This window comes from Danio rerio, chromosome 18 (genome assembly GCF_052040795.2).
Source record: "Danio rerio strain M-AB ecotype USA chromosome 18, GRCz13ab, whole genome shotgun sequence".
In the NCBI taxonomy this organism is placed as follows: Eukaryota; Metazoa; Chordata; class Actinopteri; order Cypriniformes; family Danionidae; genus Danio; species Danio rerio.
Genome location: NC_141038.1, coordinates 228,283 through 251,500, shown reverse-complemented (window position 1 = coordinate 251,500; position 23,218 = coordinate 228,283). Strand labels below are relative to the sequence as shown.

Below are 23,218 nucleotides of genomic sequence, written 5' to 3'. Positions count from 1 at the left end.
TGAGCATTACGCTCCATTCACACGGGGCTTCAGCGTCAACGCTTGACTGAAGGCGTGTCTGAAGCGATCATCATAGCAGCGACAGCCAATGAAATTCAGTCAGCAATAGGCCACTGTCTAGCTGGTGTATTTGCATACAGCGATCTGATTGGCTGACGCTTCCATCAGCGCTTAAAGTTGAGCTTATTTAAGTCATCTTTGCATAATAGCGGCTCTTCAGGAGCATTTCTGTCCAGTAAAGGATCATGTTGTGACTTTATTTTCAGTTCAGGCTCTGTTTTTAGCTCTAGTACTGTTGTGAAAGTAGTGATTTGGTATCAGAGATACTGAAATGAAGTGTGTGTGTGTGTGTGTGTGTGTGTGTGTGTGTGTGTGTGTGTGTGTGTGTGTGTGTGTGTGTCTGTGTGTGTGTTTGTCTCTGTGTGTGTGTGTGTGTGTGTTTCTGCAGTGTGTGCGAACTCGAGTGAGGAACATGTTCGGGATCTGTGTACGACTGGTGTGTGGCTGACGCCGCTGCTGCAGGCCGTTTATCTGTTCGTCCAGTACATCCTGATGGTCAACCTGCTGATCGCCTTCTTCAAGTGAGTGTGCGCGTCTGTGTGTGATTGTGTGTGTGTGATTGTGTGTGTGTGTGTGATTGTGTGTGTGTGATTGTGTGTGTGATTGTGTGTGAGTGTGCGTGTGTGTGTGTGTGTGTGATTGTGTGTGATTGTGTGTGATTGTGTGTGATTGTGTGTGATTGTGTGTGATTGTGTGTGTGTGATTGTGTGTGATTGTGTGTGATTGTGTGTGATTGTGTGTGATTGTGTGTGATTGTGTGTGTGTGTGTGATTTGTGTGTGTGTGTGTGTGTGTGTGTGTGTGTGTATGTGTGATTGTGTGTGTGTGTGTGTGTGTGTGTGTGTGTGTGTGTGTGTGTGATTGTGTGTGTGTGATTGTGTGTGAGTGTGTGTGAGTGTGTGTGAGTGTGTGTGAGTGTGTGTGAGTGTGTGTGTGTGTGTGTGTGTGTGTGTGTGTGTGTGTGTGAGTTTCTGAGTGTGGATCTGAGAGCTGGATTTGTACTTGCCGTGTTCACTGTTGTGATATTCTTTAAAACCACAGGGGGCGCTGAAAAGAAACTGACCGTACTGGTATCTCTTTCATTATTATTAAACTAATTATTTTAGTTGTTTTTCTAAATGATTTGAATGATTTTAAGGGTTTTATAACTATTGAAGATGTTTTAAATCTAACTCTGCTACATCAGCTGCTGTTGTTCATATCTCAGACAGTTTTCCCTGTTAAAGTTTATTACAATATTACTGACAGCAGAACATGAGTTACTCTACACATATATTCTTTATTATTACGGCACGAGTGCACTTACTGAATAGAATAGCGATGTTGAATGAGATGTGGCGCGCTGCACAGTCCCCACATCACTGTCTGGCTAGTGTCTGTCCTCTCCAACACTCCTGACCATCATCAGCAGTAAAGCCCAGAGGATCAGCATCAGGACGCTGTAAACTGCTGATAATAAGCGTTTCAGTCATCAGAGAGATCATTCTGTTCTTCATGTGAGTTTTGGCTCTGTTAAACAGTTTTAAACTCTAGATGAAACACCAGCATCAGTGTAGAGCCGTGACTGCTGGAGAATCAGGTTCTGGATGGTGTTCTGGCTCTCCGCTTCTCTTTTGGCTTTAACAGACTCATCCCTCGGGTTTTCCCAAACCTTTAACAGAATCTGTCCTCTTCCCCACGCCTGCTGCTGCAGTTTATAGGCAGGAAGTATTGCTCATCAGGTTGTGTGTATGATCAGGAGTGTGTTCAGGCGTTCTGTTCCAGACTAAATCTCTGCAGAGTGCTTCATGATCAACTCAGATCAAACTCGGCGCCGTGCACACTTCACTCCAGTCTCAGAATAAACCATGCGCACCGCCAGCCCAAAGCGAACATCCGCAAACACCACGATGACGTCACATTCACCACACACACTCCCGCAAACTAGCGGACGCGTCGAGTGTAAACCATGCTCGAGTGTGTGTGAGAGTGCGTCTGAGTGTGTGTGTGTGTGTGACGTGTTTATCTCTCCGCAGTAACGTGTACCTGCAGGTGAAGTCGATCTCTAACCTGGTGTGGAAGTATCAGCGCTATCACTTCATCCTAGCGTATCATGATAAGCCCATCCTGCCGCCACCGCTGATCCTGCTGAGCCACGCCGCCTCGCTCCTCAGCTCCATCTGCAGGAAGAGGAAGAAGGACAGCAGCACCTACGGGCCCAGTAACACGCTTTACACTACTACTGCAGTCTGTGTGTGTGTGTGTGTGTGTGCGCGTGTCTGACTGTGGTGTTTCCTCAGAGCTGTTCCTGACCGAGGAGGACCAGAAGAAGCTGCATGACTTCGAGGAGCAGTGTGTGGAGACGTATTTCCATGAGAAAGACGATCAGTTCCACTCCGGCAGCGACGAGAGGATCAGACTAACATCCGACAGGTCAGAGCACACACACACACACACACACACACACACACACACACTAGCGCTGATGGATTTTGGGAAAAATGTACATCAGTTATTTTGGTGATCATTAGCTGTGTTTCCGTCCTAAAATGTGGATTAACCGGAGTACGGCATGTAAGCCGTGTGAATAAAGCAGCGTCTCCATCCATCCAGTCAAAGAGAGCAGATTCAGCACTCCCTGATGAACTGGAGCCCAACATCACCAGTAAAGACTGAGTGTACTGCGGCAGGAGCAGCTGCGTCACTCTTTTCCATATTTAATAAATGACTGTCACCTCAGAAGACGATGCCGACGCGCAGTGACCGCGCGGTGGTGTTTGAAGACGTGAGACGCTCTGGACAGTGCCGCAGCTCATTACTAATATAATAACAGTCATGCTGAGACGCTCACGGCGATTAACAATGAGCAAATCAACATGTCAGACGCTCTACAGTGTGCTCAGCCTGCTGGATTACCCATCATCACATGACCTCTCAGAACAACATCACATGACCTGTACTGCTGCACATGCTGGAGTTTGTTCAGTAAAAGTGTGTCCAGCGCAGCTTATGCTCATCGTTTCTTAAAGTCCTTCCTACTCAGTTTTCATGCTCATTTTCAACATTTATGTGTTGATTTTTTGATGCAGCTCATTTTTTATACACACATCCTGAATGCACATAAAGCAGCTGGATTAAAACTCTTGATTATTTAAAGCACTTATAAGCCTTACGAACAGAACATTTGGGAGACACAAAAATGTCGCACTGTGGCCTCACAGCAAGAAGGTCTCTGGTTTGAGTCTCGGCTGGGTCAGTTGGTGTTTCTGTGTGGAGTTTGCATGTTCTCCCGTGTTGGCGTGGGTTTCCTCCGGGTGCTCCGGTTTCCCCCACAGTCCAAACACATGCACTATAGGAGGGGTTCTCAACTGGTTTGGCCATGGGACTCACACTTTCACATGGTCATCAAGCCGCCACCCAAATTTTTAGGAACTATAATACAGTTTTAGAAATTATGATTAATTTGTATTTATTTGTTCCCAAACACAAGTAGTGATGATAAATCATAACATCATTAAGACTTACAAATAAACAATCTTTTATTGCTGACATTTAACGAAATATATCAAATTATAGAAATATTACAGAGTAAAACAAGCAGTTACTGTAAACAGTGGTTATGGTAAGGAAAGATTCAGTTACCATGAACTAAACAGTTAATAAAACATGTTGTCTGGTTTCTGAATGTCTTTTCATTCAGCAGGTTTTGTGTTAAATTGTGTGGTGCTCTCACAAGAGATGATACACTGAGGCTTTGAGTCTGTTTTGCCATCAATATATGTAAATCCATACTTCACATATTTGGGGTTGTACTTGCGCTTTAATATATTTGTTGCTTTAATTAAATGAAATTTCACATGTCAAACAGTAGGGTTGTCACGCACGCATTTCAAAATAAAAGTCAAAATAAGTTAGAAACTAAACTATTGTTGTATTTTTGACCACACACTCCGCGACCCACTGAAAATGTTCCCGCGACCACCAGTTGAGAAACACTGCGCTATAGGGGAACTGATCAACTAAACTGGCCATAGTGTATGAGTGTGTATGGGTGTTTCCCAGTACTAGGTTGCAGCTGGAAGGGCATCCGCTGTGTAAAACATATGCAGGAATAGTTGGCGGTAGGGTTGGGCCGATAGATGATGCCATCATCCATCACCGATGGCCAATAGACAACAAGATGCTGATCCGGCATAGCCGTTCCTCCACCCTGCCCTGGTCACAAACCCGCTCGGGAAAAACACACACTCAGGCCCCGTTAAAATGGCATTTTAGAATGAAAAAGATCCACATCCACACTGTTTTACCTAGCATTTCTGAACAGCCCTCCATCCACATCACATGACCACAGCCATACACACACACACACACACACACACACACACACACACACACGCGCACACACACACACACACACACACACGCACACACACACACGCACGTCTCCCTGCTGGTCCTCGAATAAAGGCTGATTTATACTTCGGCGTATGCTACGGCGCTGACGCATAGCCCTTCGCCATGGCCGCCATCGCCATACCTCTCAAAAAATGTAACTACACGTCGCAACGACAAGTAGCGCAAGCTCTGTGATTGGTCGGCTTGGTATCTGTGATGAGTCTGGGCGGGACCGAGAGCCGCACGATTGGCGCGATTACGATGGAGCGATTGTTTACAAGTGTGGAGTCCCGTGAAGGAGCTCCGGATGGAAAGTTTTGTTTTGTGTTTACCTCATAGTTAAAGTTGCTGCACGTCCGCCAGTTCCTGCCTCAACATGAGCGAGTTTGAGCCACTTGTACATCCCAGAAGTGTTCAGGAAAAACAAAACATCAGCGAAGAAACTCGACACAGAGGATTATTAACACCTCACTGCCCATTAGCGTTTCAGAAGTGTAAATGCAGACCGACAGAGACAGCAGCAGAAGTATAAATGCACAGCCACGTGCGTTGCCTGCGGCGTGGGTTACGCCGGTCACCTGACGCAGAAGTATAAACCAGGCTTAGGTCGCGCACCCTTCTCACCCCTGGATCCCGCCTGGCTCTTCAGACTCGTCGCGCGCACTGTCAAACACTCCCCCAACATGATGACGATGCCATCATCCATCGCGATGTTTCACATTAGACATAGCAGGATGCCAAATTGGTCGACAATGCCCAACCCTAGTTGGCGGTTCATTCCACTGTTGTGACCCTTGATGAATAAAGGGACGAAGCCGAAAGAAAGTGAATGAATGATAGTTAAACTATAAACAAGACAAAGACTCAATTCACAAAAGTGTGTGTGTGTGTGTGTGTGTGTGTGTGTGTGCGTGTGTGTGTGTGTGTTTCAGGGTGGAGACGATGTGTGTGCAGCTGAAGGAGGTTGGAAATAAGGTGAACTTCATCAAGCGCTCTCTGCACACGCTGGACTCTCAGATCGGGCACCTGCAGGATCTGTCTGCGCTGACGGTGGACACCCTGAAGGCTCTGACGGCCCAGCGCGCATCTGAAGCCAGCAAAGTGCACAACCAGATCACACGTGAGCTTAGCGTGTCCCGAAACCTGGCGCCCGAGGCCGTGCCGCCGTCCAAACCCGGCGCTCTGGTGCGCTGCAGCGTGGCCTTCATGCCGCCCAATAGCATGGCGGACTCTCTGTTTGGGGGCGGGGTTGAGGCTGTGCAGGGGGCGGGGCTTCCTCATGCTTCACTCACTGCAGACGGTGTGCAGACACCGCAGATGCGCCGCCGCGGACACCAGGAACATCTCTCCAGCGCTCCGGCTGCCGCCGCCAGCTTCTTCCTCAGCACGCCGCTGCCGCAGCAGCAGGACCTGCAGGCGCCGCCGGAGGAGTTCGGGGCGTTCGTGGGTGAGTGTGAGGAGTGTGTGTGTGTGAGTGTGCCGAGCGACGCAGGCGTGCCGCTGCTGGTCGTCAGTGAGGCCGAGTGTGAGGGATTCGTCAATCTGGGCTTCAGTGCGGATGAAGAGCCGTCTGACACACACACACCGCTCCCTTCTCTCCGGCCCCCGAGGAGCTGCTGCAGAAGCCCGCACACAGCCCGAGGTTTGGCTTCGGTCCACTGCTGGCTATCTGGGAAATGTGGAGCAAAACCCCCGGCCTACCTGTGACCCTTGACCCCATCTGCTTGTCCCAGTGTGTGTGTGTGTGTGTTCAGGCCCTGATATACTGCTCAGTCTTGTCATTTTAGACCGCTCTGAGAGTGCGCTGTGGTCAGTTTGACAGAAAAGAGAAATCTCCAGGTCAGGGAGTATCAGACAGTTTGCTCTGTCATGTTCAGCAGCCCCTGTTCTGCATCATAACAGGTCATGATTTGGTTTTGGGGGTCTCCAACACCAGGCTGATGTACATGTAGAGTGAAGAACACTTCTGTTTTCATGTAATCTGCATGTGATCTGACCTGATCATGCCAGTGATCCAGTATGCCTGAACCTCTCCATCATCGTAACGCTGATCTGCGGTGGTTGCTCTGAGTTTTCCAGATCAATGTTTGGTCCAGCTGTCAGGAAGATTCTGTTCAGTTTAACTCGTGTTTATTATATAGCGCTTTTACAGTGTAGATTGTGTCAAAGGAAACGGCTGAAGATCCTAATGTACACCGAGTCTGTCGAAGCTCTTGATTTTGGTGAGGAACAGCAGTCTTCTGCTCAGTGTTCTTCTCCGTTTCCCTCACCTAAAGCTGCGGCACACACCGCATGGAGGATCACGGTTAACACATAACAGGGGCTCTTAAACATGACCTCCCGCTTATCAAAATATCTCTTAAGTCTTAATTATATAAAGTCTTCTCCGTCATCTTTAATGCAGGACTGTAGATCAGTGGTGCTCATCCCTGCTCCTGGAGATCTACCTGGAGTTCAGCTCCAGCCCTGATCAAACACACCTGAACCGTTAAATGAGGACCTGAACCGCGCTGATCATTACAGACAGGTGTGATATGGGTGCAACTGAAATCTGCAGGAAGATTTGGATTCCAGGAATGCAGAGATTGGACTTGTGTTCTTGTGGAGATCACTGCTGCCAGGTCAGTGCAGAAGAACAAACTCAGGAGAGCGAGAGAACAGAGAGCGTCCTCTGAGGAATGAGATGCTGATGGGCACATGATCTTCACACATTATTAATGGAAAATTATTTAAGCATTACAGCATTCATACAACAATTTATTATCTTTTTTATTCGCCCCCTGTTTATTTTTCCCTTATTTCTGTTTATCTGAGAGCAGATTTCTCCAGCACATTTCTAATCATAACAGTGTTAATAACTCATCTCTAATAACTGATTTATTTTCTCTTTGTCATGATGACAGTAAATAATATTAGACTAGATATTCTTCAAGACACTTCTATACAGCTTAAAGTGACATGTAAAGGCTTCACTAGGGTAATTAGGGTAACGAGGCAGGTTAGGGGAATTAGGCAAGTTATTCTATGATGATGGTTTGTTCTGGTGACTATCAGAAACAAATATAGCTTAAAGTATAATAATACAAATAAAGTAAAATAATATTGACCTTAAAATGGTGTTTAAACAATTAAAAGCTGCTTTTATTCTAGCCGAAATAAAACAAATCAGACTTTCTCCAGAAGAACAGATATTATCAGACATACTGTAAACATTTCCTGAATCTGTTCAACATCATCTGGATAATATTTAAAACAGAAGAAAACATTTATGGGGGTGAATAATTCTGACTTCTGCTGTATATAACATGCACAAAACTCTTACAGATATAATTTGCACAATAAAAAAGCAGATTTCAAGACGAATTTAGCAAATAGTTCATGCCTTCATCAAGATCTTCATGCTGATGTTTATATTCACCGTCTCCTTTAGGGAAACTCCTGAGGTAAATCAGTGATCTCTCTGAGCTATAATAATAAATCTGTATTAAATGCTGCGCTTCATACCTCTTTTATTCATTCGCAACGACTTCCGGCTCTTCTTGAGCGAGTTTTGCACTCAAGTCTGCATCGGTGCATCCTCAATATCAAGAACACATGCGGCGGGGAGTTTTAGGTGTCCTCCGTTCTTGTGGACTTGAGTTTTGGACCTGATCTATGATGGTCGATGATGATGATGATGATGATGCTACGCGAGCACTGAAGAACACATATTGAGAGTCAGCCTGTATCTCCAGGAGCAGGGTTGAGCACTCCTACTCTAAATGATGAAGAGAAACCTTTATAAATGCAAATATAATCTTATTTCACATTAACAATGCAGATGGGAGGAATCTGAACACTGTATGAGTATCTGCCCCAATTAATGAAGTCCAGCTTCCTTAGTTTAGCGTTAAATAACGCCGCTGTTTTCCTCTTCATTTTAGGTCGGGAATATTCGTCGGTGTAATCAGTGCTGTTTGTGTGAACCCTGCTGCTCAGGGCTGTATTACACATGAGAAATGGATTCTGATTGGTGCTGCTGTATTTGCAGTATATCAGGGCCTGTGAGATGGGTGACCTTTAACCTCTGTCAGTGTTTGATCACAGCCGGTGCCTTATACTAAACACCCCCGCGGGACAGAATAAAGGGGTGTGTGTGTGTGTGTGTGTGTGTGTGTGTGTGTGTGTGTGTGTGTGTGTGTGTACATGTGTGGTGGACTGAACTAACCTGGGCTGGTGCTGGTCAGGGGTTTAAAGGGACAGTTCACCCTAAAATGAATACTCAGTCATTATTTACTCGCCCTTTACTTGAGTTTCTTTACTGTTAAACACAAAAGAAGATGTTTTGAAGAATGTTGGAAACCAGAGGGAAAAGGTTTAAAAGGGATAGTTCACCCAAAAAAGAAAAATCCGACATCATTTACTCTGGTTCTAAACCTGTGTCTTTACTCTGTTGAACACAGAAGAAGATATTTTGAAGAATGTTGGAAACCGGTCACCATTGACTCCCATAGAGGTAATTTTGCCTGCTATAGATGGATGTCAGTGGTTACAGGTTTTCAGCATTCTTCAAAACATCTTCCAACATAAATGTCGATGACCACTAGAGGGAGAGTGAATAATGAGGGATGTGTGCGTGAACTGACCCTAAACCACTGTCTCTCTTTCTTCAAAGGTCACAAGGATGAGCCTGAGGGTCAAAGGTCAATCCCTAAGGAGAGCGCTGTCAGCAGTCCATCCAGAAAGACCCGCGATGTGGTCAGTGTAGATCCAGAGTTCTGGATGTCCTGTGTGTGTTCTCCGCAGTGCTGACCTGTGTGTGTGTGTGTGTGTGTGTGTGTGTGTGTGCGCACGCTCCTGCAGGGTAACATGCGGACGGTGAACTCTTACGCCGGCTTCACAGAGTTGGACAGAAACCCTTCGCTCCTGCATCCAGAGTCCAGTGAGTGTAAACCTTGAGCAACACCAGTGAATGCTGTAAACATTAACTGATGAGCACACACACACACACACACACACACACACACACACACACACACACACACACATCTGAAGAGCATCTCACACACTGATGGAGTCACTCTCTGTGTTTGTGTGCTTGTGCATGTTTGTCTATCTGTGCGCGTGTGTGTGTGTGTGTGTGTGTGTGTGTGCGCGTGTGTGTGTGTGTGTGCGTGTGTGTGTGTGTGCGCGTGTGTGTGCGCGTGTGTGTGCGCGTGTGTGCGTGCGTGCGTGCGTGCGTGCGTGCGTGCGTGCGTGCGTGCGTGCGTGCGTGCGTGCGTGCGTGCGTGCGTGCGTGCGTGCGTGTGTGTGTGTGTGTGTGTGTGTGTGTGTGTGTGTGTGTGTTTCAGCACTCAGTAAGCAGGAGAGGACGCGCGTGTCGCTGGAGGACGTCTCTCGATATGAGGATCTGCTGCTGGTCAGTCAAACACACGTTCAGAATGTTTAGTGTGGTGTGAGCTGTGTGTGAACGGGTTTCCCTCAGGGACGGCTGCTAGATGACAGATAGAGCTGCTGTGTGTGTGTGTGAGTGTGTGTGAGTTTCTGACTCTAGATTGAAGACATCATCCTGTGTGTTCAGAGATCTGACAGTGATGCTGATGAGTGTGTGTTTAAAAGTTCTCAAATCAAGAAGCGTTTTCTAGACAAGCAAAATATGTTGTCTTGTTTTAAGAAATAATCTGCCAAAATAAAGTGAGTCTTTCCTTAAATCAAGCTAAATAATCTGTCAATGGGGTCAGCAAAATAATCTTGCTTTTCCTTTTGACGTAAGATTGTTTTGCTGACCCCATTGACAGATTATTTAGCTTGATTTAAGGAAAAATTCACTACATTTTGGTTTATTATTTCTTAAAACAAGACAACATATTTTGCTTGTGTAGAAAATGCTTCTTGATTTGAGAACTTTTAGATATTTGGTCTAGAAACAAGACACAAAATCAAAGTAAGAAAAGCATTTTTTGCTGTGTAAAACGTGTTTATTATACATTACTGTAGTTTTTCCTCGTGTGGATTTCTCCCAGACATAACAGATGAAAACATACGGAAGTGAACACACAGTCTCCATTATTAACGTGTGTTTATAAGAGGGAAGAGCTCCACGATAATAACCGCCTAGTTTTGGGTCTGTTTCTGTGTGGTTCAGTGGATGAGTTTATCATCAGCAGACATCTCGAGGTGCACGTTACGGTTGTTTATTCTGCGGAAACGCTATAAAGATTATTTCAAAATAAGATGGAGATCTCATTATTATATCATATTAGATTATTATATTCTCCTGGATGTTGTATATATGTGTGCTGGTGTTTGGATCTGATGACTATATTACACATTAACACACACATAGGCCTGTATATAATCTGCACTGGTGCTGTCAGACTAATTATCCCATTTTAAAAGTTTGCACATGTGGATGTATTGAATAAATGTTTATTAAATGCCACATTTAGTCCATTTTCAGCCAGTTTCTTGAACTTTCTCCCCTTTATGAGCAAACACTTTTGGATTTCTGTATAAGCTGTTGGATTTAAACAATTATAAACATAAAACAGAAACATTCGGATGTTCTGACAGCGATTCCTATGTAGAAGAACCACTTCCTCCTTCATCTGAGTCTTAGCATGTGAAAACAACATGTGTGAGGACTGGGCTGTAGATGCGCCCTCTGCAGGACAGAAGCAGCCTCTCAGTTATAGAAATACACTTGAGCTGGTGTTTAATGAGCAAACAGTACAGATATTACACTCATCAACATTAGCTGAGAAGCTCACAGTGTCAGACTGGATCATCAGTAGGCCCACACGCAGATGTTCAGCCCGTCATCAATCCTGTTTATTTACTGGAGTAAATGTGTGTAGATCTATATTTATTCAGTTTTAAATTAATTTCAGTAATATTATCGACTAATGTGAAAATGTTGATCTATTATTTTGTACAATGCCGTCATGTTTTCTGTCTTCCAGTCGAGATATTATATGAGACTTGCTCTGTTTACCAAATAAAGTGGATCTGCGTTGTAAACATTAAACGTAATCGAGAGGTATTTGTTTTATTTCATACATTAGGTTTTTAGTTATGAGACTTTCGCATAAATCCGCAGATTTTCAACAATATTCTGCGCAGAATTGGCAGAAAATGTCTGCAGATTCCTGCTTGTCATCAATCTGGCAACCGGCATGAGTAAACTCTGCAGTATTTTGGATATGTGGGTCAATCCTTCACACTGCACCTGTAGCAGCGAGCCACACATTCACCTGTGAGCTATAAAGACTGATGAAGCCTTCAGTGTGACGGTATTGTATAACCGTTATCATCAGACACGCATCATAACTGGGTTTATCTTCCATCCGCAGGGGAAGTCCGCTCAGTCCAGCAAGCTGTGAGTAGAGCCGCTTGTGTTATGATCAGTTTGATCATGTGAGATTGATTATTGAGTGATTGTGCTGTGTTTCTCTGCTGTTCAGGAGTCCAGGAGACGACGCCTCTAACAGTGAGTGTGTTTTCATCATCTTCATCTTCATCATCATCATCATCCAGGCTGTACATGTAGACCTGCTCTGTGCTGAACGCAGTGTAACAGAGGAGAAACAGCAGTGTTCTGCATTATATTTACTAATGTTCAACCATTAATCCCCATTATTAACTGCATACAGAATAACAGCTCGCACATATTTTACATATATTTAAATATGTGTGTGTGTGTGTGTGTGTGTGTTATATATTCTAATGTCATCAGTACTGTTGTGTTCAGGCTGAGATCATGTCTAAAATACAACTGATCATGACTGAACCTGCCTATTCTGACGCGCACTCTCATTTTCTCACTCTGTGTGTGTGTGTGTGTGTGTGTGTGTTTCCTCTACAGCAGGTCTGTACGCTGGTCGTCACACACACCTGGGTGCGCGTAAGGACTGTAAGTGTCTGCCCCCTGCTGGCCTGCTCCAGCGCTGCACTCATTACTGTAGTGTGTCTGTCAGTAGTGTACTCCAGTGTCCTCAAAGAGACGTGTGTTATGGGGACGCGCTGCTGCAGACACACACACACACACACACACACACACACACACTGACACGGATACAGAGGAATTCATATATGGATTTAACCCTCACTTCAGGACTTATTCTCTAACACTCTTGTGCATTGTGTTGCTTATGTTCACTTGTTGTTGTTGTTGTTGTGTGTGTGTGTGTGTGTGTGTAGCGATCGGTTCTCCATTCAAGCCCATGGAGAGTTATCAGTACTCGGGTGAGTGTTTGTGTGGTTCCTCATGGTAATCTCAGTGTCCTGGAAGCAGAAATATGTCCTGGTTTAAACCCGACCCACAATGCATCAGTCACACACACACACGCGCGCTGTAATGTGTGTGAACAGTCATTATTGTGGAAAGCGCTGTACAGAGATGAATGTGAGCTGAAGGTGTGTGGTTTGGGTTTAAATCAGGCGTGTGGCAGCAGCTCCTGTGATGTGTACTGACATCAGTGTGTGTGTGTGTGTGTGTGTGTGTGTGTTAGCGGTGGAGCGTAATAACCTGATGCGGTTGTCTCAGAGCATCCCCTTCACCCCGGTGCCCCCTAGAGGTAAGACACACTCCTGCCCTCCTGTCTCTCGTTCCCATCATGCTTTGCTGCTGTAGTTGTGGGCGGCTCAATAGGGTTGAGGTCAGGGCTGGGGTTGTCCCCTACAGCAGAGGGAGATACCGCAGGAAATGTTGGAGAGTGCAGCTGGGCCTGACTCAGCCTGTGTGTTGAGCTCATCCTGCAGCGCCCAGCTGAAGACCTGTATAGACCCCGCCCACAACTACAGAGAGCTGCTGGTACTGTGTGCTCACGCGTGTGTGTGTGCGCATGCGTGAGTCTGTGCGTGCGTGCGTATGTGTGAGTGAGTGAGTGAGTGAGTCTGTACGTGTGTGTGTGTGTGTGTGTGTGTGTGTGTGTGTGTGTGTGTGTGTATGCTAGTCTATCTGTCTGTGTGTCTGAGTGTGTGCGCGGGTCTGTGTGTGTGTGTGTATGCTAGTTTATGTGTGCACACAAGTCTGTGTGTTTGTGTGGGTGCCCATGCATGTGTGTGTTTATGCAAGTGCGGTTGTGTGTGTGAGTGTATGTGTGTGCGCAAGTCTGTGTGTGTTTGTGTGCAAGTATTTGTATTCGTGTGTGCATGCGTGTGTGTGTGTGTATGCTTGTCTGTCTTTGTGTGCATGCATGCTGCATGTGTGTGTGTGACTCTGCTGTGGTGTGTGTGTGTTCTGCAGGTGAGCTGGTGACTGTGTATCCTCTAGAGGAGTGTGTGTGTGTGTGACTCCTGTGGTGTGTGTGAGACTCCGCTGTGGTGTGTGTGTGTGTGTGTGTGTGTGTGTTCTGCAGGTGAGCCGGTTAGCGTGTATCGTCTAGAGGAGTGTGTGTGTGTGTGTGAGAGACTCCGCTGTGGTGTGTGTGTGAGACTCCGCTGTGGTGTGTGTGTGTGTGTGACTCCGCTTTGGTGTGTGTGTGTGTGTGTTCTGCAGGTGAGCCGGTGAGTGTGTATCGTCTGGAGGAGAGTGTGTGTGTGTGTGTGTGTGTGTGTGTGACTCTGCTGTGTTGTGTGTTCTGCAGGTGAGCCGGTGAGTGTGTATCGGCTAGAGGAGAGTGTGTGTGTGTGTGTGTGTGACTCCGCTGTGGTGTGTGTGTGTTCTGCAGGTGAGCCGGTGAGTGTGTATCGTCTGGAGGAGAGTGTGTGTGTGTGTGTGACTCCGCTGTGGTGTGTGTGTGTGTGACTCTGCTGTGGTGTGAGTGTGTTCTGCAGGTGAGCCGGTGAGTGTGTATCGTCTGGAGGAGAGTGTATGTGTGTGTATGACTCCGCTGTGGTGTGTGTGTGTGTGTGTGACTCTGCTGTGGTGTGTGTGTGTTCTGCAGGTGAGCCGGTGAGTGTGTATCGTCTGGAGGAGAGCTCCCCCGGCAGTATCAATAACAGCATGTCGTCGTGGGCTCAGCGCGGGCTCTGTGCGAAGATCGAGTTCCTCAGTAAGGAGGAGATGGGCGGGGGGCTGCGGCGCGCGCTCAAGGTGCTCTGCACGTGGTCCGAGTACGACATCCTGAAGCCCGGACACCTGTACATCGTCAAGTCCTTCCTGCCCGAGGTGGTCAACACCTGGCAGACCATCTACAGGGAGGAGACGGTGCTGCACCTCTGCCTCAGGGTACACACACACACACACACACACACACACACACACACACACACATTCACACTCGCACACACACTGCCTTACAAAAATGAATTAAACATTGTAATAATGAACTTGTGTGTGTGTGTGTGTGTGTGTGTGTGTGTGTGTGTGTGTGTGTGTGTGTGTGTGTGTGTGTGTGTGTGTGTGTGTGTGTGTGTGTGTGTGTGTGTGTGTGTGTGTGTGTGTGTGTGTGTGTGTGTGAGCAGGAAATTCAGCAGCAGAGAGCAGCTCAGAAACTCACGTTTGCCTTCAATCAGATCCGACCCAAAACCATCCCGTACTCGCCCAGGTACTGAATACCAGCGCTTCATGAACATCACACACAACCCAACATACGCTTTAACACACACACACACACACACACTGATGCGAGGGTGTGTTCACTGCCAGCGTTCATCCACTAATTCTCCTTCAGCTTAGTTCCTTTATTCATCAGGGGTCACCACAGCGGAATGAACCGCCAACTATTCTAGTATATGTTTTACACAATGGATGCCCTTCCAGCTGCAACCCAGCTCTGGGAAACACCCATACACATTCATTCACTCATACACTACGGCCAGTGTAGTTGATCAGTTCCCCTATAGCGCATGTGTTTGGGAAACCGGAGCACCCGGAGGAAACCCACACCAACACGGGCAGAACATGCGATCGTGCTACCCACTGCGCCATCATGACACCCTCCTGCCAGTGCTTTTACAGGTTTATTGCAGTTCAGCATTTTAAATGAGGTGCTGTCCTGATACTCTACATGTGAGCTGTAGTTTAGTCTTGGTTTCCTGAACTCTCCTGGTTCTCCGCTGTGGGCTGCAGGTTCCTGGAGGTCTTCCTGCTGTACTGTCATTCTGCCGGTCAGTGGTTCGCCATCGAGGAGTGCATCACTGGAGATTTCCGCAAGTTTAACAACAACAACGGAGATGAAATAGTGCCGACCAACCTTCTGGAGGAAACCATGCTGGCCTTCAGCCACTGGACGTATGAATACACACGAGGAGAGCTGCTGGTGCTGGACCTGCAGGGTTTGTGTCTAAACACACACGTCAGCAGGTTACACATATGGGGTAATGCACATCCAGCGCTGCTCGCGGAGTCTTACCGTATTAAAAGATGATGAATCAATTAATAGAGATTTGAGAGCCGCACCGTCTCAAATGAGTGTCACTTTAACTATCAGTCTACTGTACAATGAGTTTGATCTGCTAATGTTGGGGTGCTGCGTTGTTTTTGAACACTAATCATCTAAAACTAGACTGGACACCACGCTGCCAAGGCAACACTGCAGTTCTGTAGGCGCCCCCTGCTGGATTAGCGTTTCTATTCAGCTTATGAATTATGTTTTAGTTTCATGTTTCGTACAGTTAGTATTTAGTAAATATACTGTTAGTTAAAGTGTTGCCAATGTTACCTACAGTGGTGGTGGGGTCTGAATGTATTAAAGGGCACATAGGTCACCCCTTTTTTCAGATTAAAATAAGTATTTTGTGTCCCCAGAATGTGTTTGTAAAGTTTCAGCTCGAAACACCCGTCAGAGTATTTATTATATCTGTCTGAAGTGTCTGTATTATAGCTGGGAAAAGGTTGTTGCTGTTTTTTTGCACTGGGCCTTTAAGACTAGTCATCCCCGCACACCGTTCCCACATGCCTGTCAGCAACATGCCTCAATCACCGCCCTCGGCTGCCTCAGGAAGCAGATCTCACGTAACGTTTGTGAGAAATACTTCAGTGAGAACTTTACCATCAGTATCTGATGCGTTTTTTGTGGAGTTACAACAATGAGTTTACGCACACACATAGCGCAGACACAAACACACACACATACAAAGCATAGACACACACACACACACACACATAGCGCAGACACACACACACACACACACACACACACACATACAAAGCATAGACACACACACACACACACACACACATACAAAGCATAGACACACACACACACACACACATAGTGCAGACAGACACACACACACACATACAAAGCATAGACACACACACACACACAGTGCAGACAGACACACACACACTCACACATAGCGTAGACACACACACACACACACACACAGAGAGAGACACGCGGCTGTGCTGATGAAGTGAATGGCTGTACTTCATTACACACGTGCACACGTTTTAAAACATGTTAAACTCTCAAACTCACTCTTGATCACGTCTGATGATGATTCTAGCAAACTGAACAGACCTTTTATTGCTTTGCGCTCGTCCTGTCTTATTGATATGATTATATGCATTACTAGAGTACTTATTATCAATAATGATATGACTTAATGTCAGTCAATATTGGTGGGCGGGGGGATATAATATATAATATTGGTCAGGTTGCGGTCGATCTGAAAACCGCTCCATTTGGTCCACCATTTTTATGTTGTTAAATTTGAAAAGAAAAGGACTGTGTGTGTTTATTTCACCCCAACATGACAGTATATACACTATACTTACACACACGTCTGTCCAAACAGCTTGAAAAGTAGATTTTCACCATAGGTGCCCTTTAAATGTCACTCTCTGACTCCTGTATATACCCTGTTATTGGAGAATAAAGCCTGACAGGTTTATCAGTTGAAGACTGAAGGGTTTATTCTGTGATAAGCACCAGCTGGATGTGCATTATTCTGATTATTACATCCCTATTAGACACAAAACCTCGTAATCATTGACTGATGCTTTATTAAATGTAAAGCTTGCAGACAGAAACAGCTGAATGCAGCTACTCTAACATCCTTAAAGGGTTAGTTCACCCATTAATGAACATTCTGTGATCGTTTACTCATACTTTACTCCTTTCATTTATGCGTTTCTTTGTTCTGTTGAACCCAAAAGAAGATATTTTGAAGAATGCTGGAAATCTACAGTATTTGATTTATTTCTACTCTGTAAGTCAGTGGTTACCAGTGGTTTTCCAGAGTTCTTTTAAATATATTCTTTTGTGTTCGAGAGAAAGAAACTCCTAGAGGTTTTGAATCACTTGAGCAGAGTAAATAATGGGTAAATTTACATTTGAGTGTGAACTGTCCCTTTAATGTTATTCAGTCACCAGATGGCGCCAAACGCCCAAGAACAGCAGAGTGACAGCCACGTATTAAAGCTGAACACCATTATTCTTAATTAAATGATTAATCCCTTGAAGCGTTGAGCTTAAAATCAAATCCGTTTATAACATTGTCTGATCTCCGTCTGTCTGTCTTTAGGTGTGGGTGAGATTCTGACCGATCCGTCGGTCATCAAGAGCGGAGAGAAAGGGTGAGTTTTCCCAACACTAGAAAATAAATCAAACGTAACCTGTTTAAAAGTCATTACTATTCCTATGATCTAGTCTAACAATGCACTCGATTATTTCTCTCTGTGTTATTGACTGCCACAGGTCTTACGATATGATCTTTGGACCTGCAAACCTCGGAGACGACGCCATTCGAAACTTCCGTGCCAAACATCACTGCAACTCCTGCTGCCGAAAACTCAAACTTCCAGGTGAGAGTCCTGAGATTGCAGAGCTCCAACACACCAACAACAGTAGCTAGCATGATTAAATGTCATATATTAGCAAACAAAACCCAGGTGGACTGAAAGAGATTAAAAACATTGACAGCCAATCAGAATACACGTCTCTTTAAAGAGCATTTAAAGCGTCAGAGGACAAAACTCAGCATGAATTTAATAATACGATGTTATAAACGGAAGTTTATCGATCACAATTAAATGTTTTCATAACATTTTTCAACAATCGCTTTTCTCTGGCAGTGAGCCGAATGGACGTGCAAACTCACTCCGTGACATTAGATTGCGCTTATTAAACGAATCGCTCAATATAATCGTCCTAGTTTGCTAAAGCCTTGAGTGTGTGTAGCATTTCTTAAGTGTGTTTCTGTTGACAGATCTGAAACGGAACGACTACACTCCTGATAAGCTGACCCTTCAGCATGACCCCTCCGAGGGCCCGTCCCACTCTCCGCCTGCAGGGGCCGCCACTAAAGAACTGCGTCCCTCCATGCGCTTAATGCTGTGAGCCGCGCACACACACACCTGCAGGACTCGCACTGTGCCGCCGAGAATCACGTGATGACAAACACAAAGTGCACGTTTGCGTGTTTGGTGTGTGCGTGTTTTATACAAGAATGCGTCGCCTCTGAACAAATGAAATTTAATAAGTCACATTTTATCCTGTACATTTCATGACAGGGATTATCAGCTTTTAAAAGTATTTTTTTTAAACATTTCTATGTCTGTATGAAATTATAAAGTGGTTAATAACTGGTACAATATCACTGTATAAAGTCAAATATTTATTCTAAACGACAAGTTGCCTTGTATAAAAGAAGAGCAATTTTACGTGATGTCTGTCACCTTTTTGCAGAGGACACTTGCTCATTATATATCTATTATCAGATTTTGTACAGAGCTGTATGCCAACAGAATGTTTTTATGTACAGAGAGCCACGTGTGGAGAGCTGTATCAATGCATTTATGTTTGAATCTTGTTTAGATTATGGGCAGATTGCAATGCAAACGACAGCGCAGTGTGTGTGATTTCATTGTGCTGACCACTGAAACCGGGCCACACCATCACAACTCAACTTTATAATGTTACAGCGGTACTTTTGTCATTCGTTGTCGTTGGAGAATCGTGCGAGACTGTTAATCTAGTGTATCTCATAGATACATGTATCTGGCACGGTTCTGTCAGCTCAAACATGAGAATATGCTGGGGATATAAAGGATCTGTAAACATTTTTTACTGTATATTTAATAAAACACTGAAAAAGTCACCTACAGCTCGTGTGTGTGTGTGTGTGTGTGTGTGTGTGTGTGTGTGTGTGTGTGTGTGTGTGTGTGTGTGTGTGTGTGTGTGTGTGTGTGTGTGTGTGTGTGTGTGTGTGTGTGTGTGTGTGTGTGTGTGTTGAACTGTTTTCATTACATCATTGGTGAACAGTAGTTAAGCTGTTTTATTGACGGTCACAAAGTTCATCATATCCAGTATAAAACACTCATGTATTCAGCCTCTTCACTTCTGTAACTGTAGTTTCACCAGAGCCTGATAACTGATTGATTATACTAGTGTTTTACTCACTGAGGGGTAAAAATGACTACAGGTGTGGTGTGGACGCTGCTGTTTACTCGATTAAAATAATTATTGTAAGTTAAGAGTTTGTTATTATTACATCTTTGGTGTGAATGAAAATATCTTTATATTTTGTGATCAATTTCTTACTAAAAAACTCCCGAGAAAGCTTTCCCAGCTAACATAAGACCAGCGGGCCACTGGCGGCCCACCGGCGGCAAAGTTGGCGGTCCACCGGCGGGCGCCGCCCGCGGTCCACCGTCAATTTGCTCATCGTTATTCCAGCGGCCCACCAGCGGCTGCCGCCGCTTTTCCGACGGTGGTCCGCCATCGCACCGCTGGTTTTAAATAAGTGTCTGCTGGCGGCCCACGGTCGGTCCACATGTCATTTTTAAATATTATATTAGCCTTTACAATTGTATTCAATATAAATATGTCCAATAATGAAATCAAGTACAAAATACTTAATCATTAAAACATTTATTTATAATACTGCATAACGAACATACATTAAACCCTTAGATTATAATGAAATGTTTCAAAAACACATACGTTAACAAATATAACAAAATAAATATAAAATACATATAAAATACATACAAATATATTATAACAACATACATACAACAGTTACATTTTACAGTAGTTTTATAAGTAATGTAAATGGTTTAAATGTGAACTAATATGAACAATACCTGTACAGCATAATTTATGTACAGCATTTACTAATGCATTAATAAAATCAGTCATGCTTGTTAACATTAGTTAATACATTGCGAGTTAACATGAATAAACAATTAACAACTTTTTACCATTCACCAACATTAGCAAAGATGAATAAATACTGTAGTAAATGTATTGTTTATTATGTTAGTAAATACATTAACGAATACATACAACCTTATTGTAAAGTGGTAGCTATTCAACAATGAGTTTTCTATAATAAAGACAGACTTTGAGACTTCTCATTATAAAAATAAACTATTAAAACATTATAAATAAATTTGTATTATTTATATTTTAACATTATTATAATTATTTATTATAATATTATAATAAATTATAACATTCTTATGACATTTAACATTATTATAAATAACATAAAAATAAATTACATTGTGAATAAATATTAACATACATATTACAATAAATCTAAACGTGCATTATTATTACAAAATCAAACTAAAACATCTGGAGGTTATTAATAACTACACTGGGGCAGCACAGTGGCTCAGACTGTCACCTCACAGCAAAAAGGTTGCTGGTATGAGTCCCGGCTGGGTCCGCTGGCATTTCTGTGTGGAGTTTGCATGTTCTCCCTGTTTTGGTGTGGGTTTCCACCACAGTCCAAACACTTGTGCTATAGGTGAATTTGAACATAGTGTAGAAGTGTCTGTGAATACGAGAGTGTATGGGTGTTTCACAGTGCTGGGTTGCAGCTGGAAGGCCATCCGCTGTGTAAAACATATGCCAAAGTAATATCCAGTTCCTTACGCTGTGGTGACCTCTGATATTAAGCTGAAGGAAAATGCAGGTTCTTTTGTCTGCCCCCTCATGATTAGCAGATCCTAATAAAAATGTCTTTGAGGCTCCCTTCCGCTGTCTCTCTTGTAGCAGGCTTCTTTCTTATCCTGAAATAACAGAATCATCAGTCATTATTTTTGTCCATCATCAGTAGGTCATTATGGACATTAATGTTTGTATTTTTTATTGTCTTTTTATTGGACATCAAGACTGCATTAATTTGATCGATAACATTAATTTACAGTTTAAAAGTAGCACTGAAATATTTTTACAGTTTAAAATAATGATTTTTAATTTCAATGCATTTTAAAATATATTTGGTAACACTTTATTTTGATGGTCCATTTGAGTATTAATAGACTGTCTGCTTAAAATCTGTTGATTCTGCTCCTTTAACAGACATTTAACTGACTATAAGAAACTTACCAAGTACATGTCAACTTACACCAATCCTAACCGCAACCCTAACAGTCTACTTATAATCTAATGAGAATTAGTTGGCATGTAGATGCAATGCAGCTTAAATTCAACAAACAGACCATCAAAATAAAATGTGACCATGTATTTTATTAGTGTGAGGTCAAAGCTGATTTGTTAGCACCATTACTCCAGTGTCAGATGACCCTTCAGAAATCATTCTAATAGGCTAATTAGTTTGATGCAGTTGATATTAATATTAACATTAATAAAATTAATCATTGGGAATACTTTTAAGTGACACTATAAAATTACTTACCTTAAATGAAGTCTGGCAAGGAAAAAACAAAGTGGTAGAGTGAGTGGAGGACGATCCAAAATCTAGAAAAAAGTAATAAAAATATATATATATATTACTAACACATTTTAAGAAATGGATACTTGTATTAAACAAGGGTGCATAAAACTGATCAGAAGAGAGTTAAGATTTCTGATTTAAATACTTTTCAATTTAAACTTTCTATTCAACAATGAATCCTGAAATAACAAAACATGATAAAAATAAGAAATCTTGCTTGATCAGCAGCAAATTATGAATACAATATTACATTTTGAACTGGAGCACTGACGCTGTAAATTCTGCTTTGAGAAAAGCAATGTAAAAAATTGTTTAAAACCACTCACTTATGTTTGGATGTCAAAACTTTAAAATAACTGCAATCAAGACATGTATCAGATGCATGATAATGTAGGGATTTCTTATAAAAATGCACATTAATCTATTTAACAGTTAATTATAGTTTTACCTGTGTTTCCTCCAGCTCTGTGATTAGCTCCCTTCATCTTGGCTCTTCTCTTCTGTTGTAGGGGTAATTTTGTCACTCCTGAAACCACAGAGCACTCTTTAAAATGAATATTAGTTTACATTACTGTGAAATATCAAAGTAACACATATGTACTAACTTTAACATTTTAATTCGCTCTTGTTGACAGTACAGTGCTTATTTTAGGCTAAATAAAGTAGACTACCTCCAATAAAACATTGTCAAACTTCTCATCTACACATAAAATGTAATTAAAAGCCAACACTTTTATAAACAATAGCTAACTTAGCCTAATGCTAACGTTACCTCTGCTAAGACTCTAACGGACTTTTTCCAAAGACACAACAGTCTCTATAAAAAACATGTTCAACAGAAATATGTCAATTACCAGTAAGAAAAGTGTCAGAAACAGTTATATGTAACATTTGCGTGATTTTAGCGACTAAACTTACCTGAAATTAGTGAAAACTGCCGCATGAGAAAAGTGCTGTTGACGGTCAGGTGTCGTGTCGTTGCTCCGTTTCCATGACAACGCTCTCTGCTGCAGTGCTTGAATGGGGCTCGGTAATGGACACTTTAAAGTCACGCAGTATTTACATAAACATTTAAACAATTCATAAACATATTAAATAATGACATTTAATATTAAATCTTGATTTTTAAACTTAATTTTGTTTTGTTTTTTAATAATAACCTGTTATATTTAAAACCTCTTGTAGTTTTATATACTAAACTTTGCTTTTATTAATAACTATAT

General features: G+C 43.3%; 1 protein-coding gene and 1 long non-coding RNA gene across 37 annotated transcripts in view; one reads left to right on the top strand and one right to left on the bottom strand.

Annotated features, from left to right (window-relative positions):
• trpm7 (transient receptor potential cation channel, subfamily M, member 7) overlaps positions 1–19,406 on the top strand; it is a 53,220-nt gene extending 33,814 nt beyond the window's left edge. For 4 of the 34 annotated variants that reach the window (XM_087291480.1, XM_087291484.1, XM_087291490.1 and 1 more), the window contains 17 exons: positions 449–581; positions 2,075–2,259; positions 2,339–2,471; positions 5,366–5,880; positions 9,088–9,170; positions 9,276–9,354; positions 9,764–9,831; positions 11,765–11,790; positions 11,876–11,901; positions 12,612–12,656; positions 12,923–12,988; positions 14,300–14,583; positions 14,820–14,902; positions 15,427–15,632; positions 17,829–17,880; positions 18,002–18,108; positions 18,513–19,403. In XM_087291480.1, coding sequence (XP_087147606.1) covers positions 449–581; positions 2,075–2,259; positions 2,339–2,471; positions 5,366–5,880; positions 9,088–9,170; positions 9,276–9,354; positions 9,764–9,831; positions 11,765–11,790; positions 11,876–11,901; positions 12,612–12,656; positions 12,923–12,988; positions 14,300–14,583; positions 14,820–14,902; positions 15,427–15,632; positions 17,829–17,880; positions 18,002–18,108; positions 18,513–18,643 — 2,222 coding nt within the window. In that variant the 3' untranslated portion in view covers positions 18,644–19,403. 34 annotated transcript variants of the gene reach the window in all.
• Positions 19,407–20,837: 1,431 nt separating this feature from the next.
• Positions 20,838–22,986, bottom strand: LOC137495584 (uncharacterized). Of its 3 annotated transcripts, none has more exons than XR_015514519.1 (5): positions 22,914–22,986; positions 22,768–22,812; positions 22,444–22,521; positions 21,957–22,018; positions 21,190–21,327 (listed from the first exon to the last, which is right to left on the bottom strand). It is a non-coding gene; the product is annotated as an uncharacterized LOC137495584 (long non-coding RNA). The 3 variants fall into 3 exon arrangements; XR_015514520.1 differs by lacking the exon at positions 22,768–22,812 and adding an exon at positions 22,322–22,351; XR_015514518.1 differs by lacking the exon at positions 22,768–22,812 and having other exon boundaries at positions 20,838–21,327.
• Between the last annotated feature and the right edge of the window lie 232 nt (positions 22,987–23,218).